General features: G+C 45.2%; 1 protein-coding gene across 4 annotated transcripts; it reads right to left on the reverse strand.

Moving 5' to 3' along the window:
• Nucleotides 1-531: 531 nt before the first annotated feature.
• LOC100283395 (26S proteasome non-ATPase regulatory subunit 13 homolog A) lies at nt 532-4,822 on the reverse strand. Of its 4 annotated transcripts, none has more exons than NR_178211.1 (8): nt 4,593-4,822; nt 4,230-4,413; nt 2,911-3,357; nt 2,740-2,820; nt 1,939-2,135; nt 1,764-1,863; nt 1,005-1,248; nt 532-884 (listed from the first exon to the last, which is right to left on the reverse strand). NR_178211.1 is itself a non-coding variant. In NM_001156296.3 (7 exons), the coding sequence occupies exons 1-7, from the start codon at nt 4,721-4,723 to the stop codon at nt 1,063-1,065; spliced, it is 1,326 nt and encodes a 441-aa protein (NP_001149768.2). In that variant the 5' UTR covers nt 4,724-4,822; the 3' UTR covers nt 532-1,062. The 4 variants fall into 4 exon arrangements, 2 of the variants coding, with proteins under 2 accessions (NP_001149768.2, NP_001399443.1); NR_178210.1 differs by having other exon boundaries at nt 4,230-4,475; NM_001156296.3 differs by having other exon boundaries at nt 532-1,248.
• Nucleotides 4,823-9,441: the final 4,619 nt, after the last annotated feature.

The following is a 9,441-nucleotide window of genomic DNA, read 5'->3' on the forward strand; positions in this document are numbered from 1 at the left end:
GGGCAATGGTTGACACACGAGCTCGCGCATGACTAGAGATAGGCTACGGTGCGGGGCCTACGTGTCAGTGACCCGGTCACGTGGAATGCAGGCCGGCACGCTTGGGAATCGAAGTGGGCTATGGTGAGATTAGTGGGCCGAATTCCGTGTTTTTCTTTTCTATTTTCCCCTTTCTTTTTCTATTTTAAATTTCAGTTTTCAAACTATATTCCAAACTCAAACAAATTCAATTGAGTTTTCACAAACAAAAGAAATGTTGGAACATGAAATAGATATATATTTATGTATTATATTAGTTGCACTTTTATTTGCTAGGTAAATACTTCCAATGTGAAACAAACAAAAACATATTCTAAAATTATAATCCAATTAAAGTGATATCAATATTTATTACTTGTTTAAAAACGTAAATTCTAAGAGATGTTTTAGTTCAAATATTTTCAAATTACATCGTCGAACAAAGGATAGTTTGACTAAGGATCTCTTTTTTTAATTAATCCCTACTAGAGAACACATTTTCTTAGATTTTGAAAAGAAAATTTGCCTAATCTCCAAACTCAATTTTGAAGTGTTACATCATGGCAAGAGGAGAATGTATCCTACCTTTAATTGTGTGCCCTGGTATAGTTCATGCAGTAGCTTTAACAGATTTAACAGATGACCAACATTAGCGATCGGTAAGAGCCATGTGCACTGAAAAACAGCTAATATGTTAATGATGATCCACGTCTTATCGCAGTGCAACATGCAAACATCAGGCACAACTCATGTTCCAGCAAGATTCTCCTGCATCGTGTTCTACTAGTAACACCCTACTAGTATGAAATTTTCAATCCATTGGTCCCGTCTCCGTGACACTGCGTGCAGTTCTAACCATCCATGTCCTGAGGGCACCAAAAAAGAAATTACATGTCCTGATCAGTAGGCGCAGGAAGACAAACGCTCAGGGCAGCAGCAGATCTCATTATCCAGAAAATGACTACGTGTCACACAAAGCATCTCACATTTTGCAAATGGGACCTTGCTGACCAAGCCTCTCGCGGAAGTGTAACAGCTGTGAAATTACACAGCAACAAGATCAGGTGTTTCCGCCTCAACTGAAAGCAATGTGGTATGCACCTTTCCAACCCAGGCATCCAGGCGGTCGCGCAAAGCCTTAACCTGTGGAATTCCAAGCACTCTAGGCTGGACCCATGATACGTGAACTGTACTGTCCACTTCATCAATTATTCCCTCAATAAGATGAACCTGCATTTGAAACAAAGCAAAAATGTTACAAGTGGATTACCAGACGCAAGGCAGTCAAATGAAACAATGGAAACACAAACACGTCAAAACCAAAGACTCAGTGATCCTTCAACAACTATGCAAGAACGACCTGATAGCAGTAAGACTAAAAAAACTTATCTTACAAAGTAGTGACATTAATAAATTATCTTACATTAAGCTAAGATGATGGGAACTATCAATGAAATATTACTACGGTCCATGGCTTGAAGGAATGTTGCAGTGGACAAAAACACCTAAAGTAGTAAAACAAGGCAACAAACATGTCTGCGAAGATAGACAAACATCCCACTAAAACATTCATAAATGTGGAGTAAAATGTGCCGGCCACAAGACTAGTCGATTTTCCAAGAAATGAGATAATCCAAATAATTAAGTTTCCATAAAAAATATGATGGCCCACAAGGAACAGCACAAGTGAAAAGTGAGTTCATGACAACAATATCTTGTGCTAAAAAGAATGTTAATCAAGTTACCGAGAGGCTCTTCATAAGAAGACATTCCACGTCACTGATTGAAAGCTTAGTCCGCTCAGCAATAACACTTAATGGAATAGTTCTATCTTCAGATGGCCGACTGAAAATGAAGGCAAGTAACATGTCAGAAAAAGAAAATGGAGGTGGCATTAGAAAAAGATTCCACAAAGGTTACCTAAAGATTATCTCCATCAGACAAAGAATATTGATTTTCTCAAGCAGCTTCCGCTCATTCTGCACCAAAGCTGGTTGTGCAGTAAGAGCAGCATTGTGAACCCTGCAAAGTTCTTGGTAGAGGGCAAGGTTGCCGCTGTTGAATGCTTGTAACATATGATAAACCCACTCCACCTTAGTTCCAATAAGACTATTGATCTAAGGGTACATAAAACTAAATTTTAGACCAAAGAAGTATCAAATCACAAAAAAATACTATAGTTATGATGTGATTAAAAGGCATGTCGAACACTCAAACAGGATAGTCTATCCAAATTATTTTTAGACAATTTACTGTACCATCGTCAATGTCAACCAAATAAAATGTAACTAAATTACTATGATGACAAAGACATTACAAGTGGCTATAGTAAGTCCATCAGTACTACATTTCAAGCTTGAATTTATTATCCAGCCAATAACCATGCAGAGAAACATAAGTTATGCGCACTTGACACAGATAATTTCATAATTATGCCACTGATATTTTAGTACAATATAATTGTGATTATAAAGCCATAAAAGAACTAAAGAAGTTAGCAAGTGAAATGGATACCATCAAAAGAAATCTACAATACACACAAAATATGGATGATAACAGAAGAAGTCATGCACAACCAAATATATATTACTATAAAGCCACAAAAGAGCTAATGAAGTTAGCAAGTGGAATGGATACAATCATACAATCAAAAGAGAACTACAATACAAAAAAACAAGGATGATAACAGAAGAAGTCATGCACAACCGAAGAATTACTTACAATCGGGTGAGCTAACAACTCCCCAAAGTTGTAAATGTTATCACCCAGCAAGGCTGCTAGAGATAGATCAAAAGCCAAGTCCTGAAAAGATAGAAAACAGTCAATAAATCAGATGAACATTTAAACTGAAGTTCTATTTAGAGTTCAAATGTTACTGATGATGAAACATACTAGCTTGAATGACTCAGATAGAGACTCCACAGTTGTGTAGGCCAGATAGAGAAGAGCATTCTTATAGAACTCTGCAAATTCTTGGCAGGCCTTGTGGTATTGAGATGATATCCAGTAAAAGCTAGCATGAACTGTGGGATCGACATCAGTCATACTATCCAGAGTGGTTTTCCCATCTTCCAACAAATTCTTGCACTCTTTTTTGTTTCCTTTCTCAAGATTAATAGCTGCAATTTGCATCTTCACATAGAGAATTGGTTCATTGATCCGTGACTCCCTTGTCTCACGCAGCTTTGTGATCACCCCCTCTAAGAAAGTAATTGCAGCATCCTTATCAGGGTACTGGCGAGAAGTTATCACCGCAAAATGGGCAAGTTTGAGCAGATTAATCTTGGTCTCAAAGTCGACAATGAAATTGTTGTAGAGCTGAATGATAGTGTCTCCGGTCTGTAGATGAAAAATAGGTGGCATTAGAATCATAAAAGACAAAAGATTGCAAAAATCGCAGCAGGTGAGATGACATGGAAAATTATAAATTTGGCAAGCTTTCAATCATCATCGGTAGTCAACCCACCAACGAGTAAGTAATACTTATAAACAACCAGAATGATCAGCAAGCCCACTAGAGGATAAAGAAACTCTTGATAAAACAAATAGGCATATGAGATAACGATAATTGGTTTAGGAATTTTTTAAACAAGGCAATGAACAATTGAAAGAAGGAACTCAGCCTGCTCTGGTTTTCCTTCAACATCATTGCTCTTCAGCAATTGCACATACATACAGCATCTTTAGTTCAGTGGAAATTCAAGTAATATGTGTGATAGATATCAATTGTAGCACCCAAATGAGGATAACCAGAACAACTGCTTGATAATTTTTTAATAGATCCAATTATTCCAAATTTTATGCAAATCAATTATGTTTGGCTAAAGCAAACTGGAGCTGCAGAAGGGTACTCGAATAACATGCATAAAGTTTCATGTGTCCAAGACGCAGGCTGGTGAAACTCACAGTACATCGGAATTGAATTGAGAACCATGAGCAACAAAGAATTGACTGAATACTGGAGACTTGTATGCATTTTCCCCCACATAAGTAACTCAAAATGATTAGGCTGGCAACAATTATCCAGTCAAAACTCTTAAATCTTACTAAAACATGGGAAGTCTAGGAGGCGGGGTGGGTTTGCGGCGAGATCCGCCTTATGAACGAAGGCGTCTGTAATCCATCTGTCAGGCATCCCCATCTGTAAAGCATTAACTAACCCTAAGATGAGGAAGGCGGTGGGAGAGATAGAGGAGGAAAAGGAAGCGAACCTGTGCGACCTGGAGCTGTAAGAATTGGTCGAGCTTGAGGGTGAGCTGGTGCCATAGCTTCCGCTGGTAGAGGTCGGCGAGGGAGGCGTACCAGTCGGAGAGGTCCGGGCGCAACTGCCGCTGCGCCTCCACGTACTGCAGCGCCATCGCAACCCCACCTCCGGTTCCCGTCCCGAGCAAGCAGCTGTTGACCGATAGGATTAGAGAGAAGATCTGCTACGGCGACTGCGGCTCCGAGGGTGACGGCTGAGAGAGAGAGGAAGGGTAACAACCACCAGCAACAGCGAGTGAAAATGAAAACCCTAGCGCTGGCGGAGGTGTGGCAGCCTGGCAGGAGCAGAGGGGAAGAGGGAAGATACTTGCCGTGAGACGGAAGGGAAGGATCCGGATCGGTCGACTAGTAGATCTATCTCCGCAGGTCTGGACTCGATCGCAAGTACAAGGCAGAGAAGCCCGACGGCTGCTACGGGGCGAACGCACCAACACGAGTACATATGGTAATGAACTAAGAGCGCTCATGAACTAATGGGTACGCGAAAACCATTTTATCTGATATAAGACGACGTTAGAATGACCCTCCTAAATTATAATTTATTTGGATTCTCTGTGTCAAGCTTAACAATGGATGGTGTTCGAACCAAAAAAGAGCTGCGGACGGTCCGGCTCTGAGGCCGGACGGTCCGCGGTCCGGACAATCCGCGCCTGTGGGCCGGACGGTCCGCGCGTGCGCAGAACAGATTAGGGTTCCGAGTTTTGTGCTACGGTTGTTAGCTATATTCGCGGAATTAGCTCGGAATCAGTTGTGTAAAGGGTCCAGCCCCCCTCCTCTATAAATAGAGAGGTCTACGGCCGATTTGTATCATCAACAATCGAATCAATACAACTTCTATTCGCATTTATTTCCAGTACAATTAGGAGTAGTTCTAGTCTAGTTCTAGTTTAGCCTCTCGATCCCCAAATTCTCCGCCTCTCCTCGACTCTACGTCGATTAGAGGAGTCTAGGTCGGCCGGCCCGAGCCTAGACAACCCCTAGGATCTCTCCTCCCCGACGGGGTCCCTCCCGGGAGCGAGATCCAGGCGTCGCCGGCGATCTTCCGCCGCCCCTGCGCACGCGTGGACCGTCCGGCCCCAGGGCGCGGACCGTCCGGACGTCAGGCAGGAAAACCTAGCCCCTGCGCCAAGTCGCGGACCGTCCGGCCCCAGGCCGCGGACCGTCCGCGCCTGACCAAAGAGCACCACCGTCGGTTCTTCTTGAGTATTTGGCGCTCCGAAAAGGCGTCAACATACTTTTTGGCGACTCCGCTGGGGAAGACATATCTAAGCTTATCAAATCGGCCCTCAATGGCCGGTTCAAGGGATAGCTCTGATATTTCTCCAAGCAACATCATAGAGCCGACTTGGGAAACCTTGCCGGCTGACGAGCAGCTCCAGTTTGAGGAGCACAAGGAGCGGATGATCCAGGAGGCGAAAGCAAAGTTCTTGGCCAACTTCAAAGTGGACAGGAACAACAAGGTCGTCCGACATCGGGCGACGGATCCGGCTTCGCTCCAACCCACGCCAGATATCCCCAATGTAAGTAATACCAACGATCTGCAATCTCTTAGAAATTATGTAGAAGATCAGCGTGAACAAATGCAGAACACCATAGGGGTATGCAAAGCGATATTAAGAGACTAGTACGTGCATTTGATAAATCTAGTAACGCAAATTTTCCTTCGCACGAGGTTGAGTTAGGAGATAACGCGTGTAACACATCGGCTACAGGTTGTCACGACCAGTCACAACCCCTGTATGGGATGCCGATGGACACATACCCTAAGCAACCGCAAATCGGCAGCAAACCAGCCGATCTGCACATGCCCGGACCGTCCGCACGTGAGCGCGGACCGTCCGGGCCAGCAACAGTCGGGCCTATTTTTAATGAGTTACCTAGATATGCGCCCGAGCCACCACACACGACACAGAACCCAAACTACCCAGTCGGACGGTCCGCATACAACGACAGGCGGTCCGCATATAACCACGGACGGTCCGGGTACGTATCCGGACAGTCCGCGCATGAGTCTTTTGAGGAGGATTATTACATGAATCCCCGCCCGTCCCAGCAACACTTCCCATCGCACTATACAATGCATCAACCCATTAATTCAAGATCCAGAGCCCAGGAAAGCTTTCCGGCCCCACCCAGGAGGCCGGAAAGAAACGATCAAACCTATGACCCATATAGGGCAAATGAAAATGCACCACGTAACTCAAACCAATGGGGGGAAAGACAACATGCTAATATCCAGCCAACCCCACCTATGTTTGACCAGAGAGCCGGTGGTCTCGCACCGGCTGCCATTGATATAGTAAGGGAAGAAATAGCCGGGGCGTTCCGAGATAAGCTCGGAGTAAGCATGGTCCCTGGGGGGCAATCATATCGGAAACCTTATGACAACCGATTTGATCACCACCCATACCCACAGGGAACCAGGATACCCGAATTCGCAAAATTTTCGGGTGATCAAGGGAAAAACACACGCGAACATATAGGCCAGTTCTTAGCACAATTGGGAGAATTGGCCGACACAGAGGCATTTCGCGTACGTTTATTTTCATTATCGCTAACAGGAACCGCGTTTGCATGGTATGCCACTTTACCTCCTAATTCCATTTCATCATGGGGGGATCTAGAACAAAAATTTCATGATCATTTTTTCTCCGGTGACTATGAGTTGGATTTGGTAGATTTAGTGTCGTTGCGACAGACAAAAGATGAATCGGTTAATGATTACATCCGGAGATTCCGAGATACAAGAAACTGATGCTTTCAAATTCATTTAGCAGAGAAACAGCTAGTAGGATTAGCCTTTAATGGTCTGCGATATTATTTAAAAGAAAGATTAGAAGGCATCCAGTTCTTTACACTAGCACAATTACACCAGAGAGCTTTGGCTTGTGAAAGCCGAAGCAAAGAAACTGCTAAAACAACTCGTCACAACGTACATGTAGTAGAATGCGACCAAAGTAGCTCAGAAGACGAATCAGCAGAGGTGTATGCTGCTGAAATGGTTTGGCCAAAGCAGGCCAAATCTTCGGCTTGTGCCTCCTTACAGCCGGTTCAAAAGAAACGACAAGAGGAGGTTAAATTTACATTTAATGTTGGTAAGTGTGATAGAATATTTGATGAATTACTTAAAAATGGCAACATTAAAATAAATCACACTGTTCCATCCGCCGACGAGCTAAAACGTCGTGCATATTGCAAGTGGCATAACTCATTTTCTCATGCCACTAATGATTGTAATGTATTCCGTCGACAGATTCAATCGGCCATTAACGAAGGGCGATTGAAATTTCAGGAAATGCAGGTGGATACAGAGCCCTTTCCGATGAACATGATTGACTTCGAGGGCAAGAAAGTCCTAGTTCGGCCAAACACAGCCGATAAAGACAAAGGCAAAGAGACAATCATCGGCAATGCTAAAGAGGCCGATGAGGATCGTAAAGTTTCTTGCAGGAAAGTGGTGGCCGAGAAGACTCCCGATGGAAGGGAGACCCTAAAGGTGACCATCACAGCCTCCAGTACTGGGGGGCAAGCGCAGACAGGGAGACAGATGCAGGAGCCCGTGCTGCGTATCCCGGACGGTCCGGCACGTAGGCGCGGACGGTCCGGGACCCCACCGGACGGTCCAGAGAGCTCCGGCGGACGGTCCGACCATACTCAGGATTCACAATGTCCACGTACTTTCAAACCATGACGACCAGAGATAGGTACGTGGAAAACAAATACATTCAAAGCAGCTGGTCGGTTGGTTAAAGCCGGCCCAACTTTTGATCAATTATTGTCTAAATACGTAAAAAAGAAGGCCGGCCCCAGTGACCGGCCAGCAAAGCGACCCCGCTCACCCATTCATGAGCAGCGTCAGGTCAGGCCGATTGGACCACCCCACCAATCGGAAGAAATGAAAGGTCATACTGTACAAGTGAGACCTAACGTACCTGCATGGACACCTCCACCTCCATATCCACCTATGCCATATCCATACACATATTTACCTCCGCCATATGTCCCAAATCAAATGTGGGGCATGCCACCATATCCATTTGGGATGCCACAGTACCCCGCCTGGGGGGCACCCCAAACATCTGTTTTTGACAGGTTGACGCCACCAGTACAAGACCGATTGAGCACTGCTCAATCCGGTCACCAGGCACAAACCCAACAGGATTGCCGGATTACTCGGCCTTCCAGGCCGACCAATCCGGCAGGGGGGCATATGCCTGTAGCAACTCAAAGAACAACAAAAAAGGACATCATCAAAATAGGCACTGCAGATGTTGTCATACGGGGAGACAATAAAGGGCCGATGATTTTCGGCGAATCGGCCAACACAACCGAAAAGGATACGGCTACCATCAAAATAGCCGATCCAAAATACTCCATGCCTCGATGGTGCCCAGCGGGATTGACACGATCCCAAAAGAGAAAATTACAGCGCCTAAGAGCAAAGGAGAGCCAGGAGAAGGAGGCGGAAAAGACATTTAATGACACACATCCACTATACCCGCCACCACAAAAGAAATGGAGACCGAAGGCCGTTGACAAAAAACAAACGGCCACAGAAATAGAAAGTCAATCTGCACCAGACGCGGACCGTCCGGCCCCTGCGCGTGGACCGTCCGCCGTTCACCAGGAAGTCTCTGGTCAACCTGCATCAGGCGCGGACCGTCCGGCCTCTGTGCGCGGACCGTCCGCCGTTCACCAGGAGACCTCCAACGACACAAAAACATCAATGGAGGAGGACGACCTGCTGGGAGAAGACCTGGTCGACTACGAGGCTTCTCCAGAACGCCCAGGTATGGATGTGAATATTATTACATTTTCTGCCGATTGTACTATTATCAGCGACGATGAACCTGTTGTTGCCCAGTTTGATTTTGGTCCTAAAGAAGCCGCCTTTACTAAACCAAAAGAATTGGTAAATTATTTAAAGCCGCTCTTCGTGCGCGGCCACATTGATGGGATACCGATTGCTAAGATGTTGGTAGATGGAGGGGCGGCTGTAAATCTAATGCCTTATTCATTATACAGAAAATTAGGTAAACAAGATGACGAACTTGTCAAGACCAACATGACCCTCAGCGGTGTTGGAACTGATAGTTCGATCAAAGCCAGGGGAGTCACGTCCGTTGAATTAACCATCGGGACTAAGACCCTTGCTGCTGC

This window comes from Zea mays, chromosome 1, assembly GCF_902167145.1.
Source record: "Zea mays cultivar B73 chromosome 1, Zm-B73-REFERENCE-NAM-5.0, whole genome shotgun sequence".
NCBI classification, from domain to species: domain Eukaryota; kingdom Viridiplantae; phylum Streptophyta; class Magnoliopsida; order Poales; family Poaceae; genus Zea; species Zea mays.

Bases quoted from the DNA above. Each gene is read 5' to 3' on its own strand.
- LOC100283395 (NM_001156296.3), bottom strand. From the start codon at position 4,723: ATGTACTCGTGTTGGTGCGTTCGCCCCGTAGCAGCCGTCGGGCTTCTC. The intron at 4,414-4,592 runs GCAAGTATCTTC...ATCGGTCAACAG, and splicing joins TCCTTCCCTTCCGTCTCACG to CTGCTTGCTCGGGACGGGAA. The intron at 1,864-1,938 runs GTAACCTTTGTG...CTTCATTTTCAG, and splicing joins CTGATGGAGATAATCTTTAG to TCGGCCATCTGAAGATAGAA.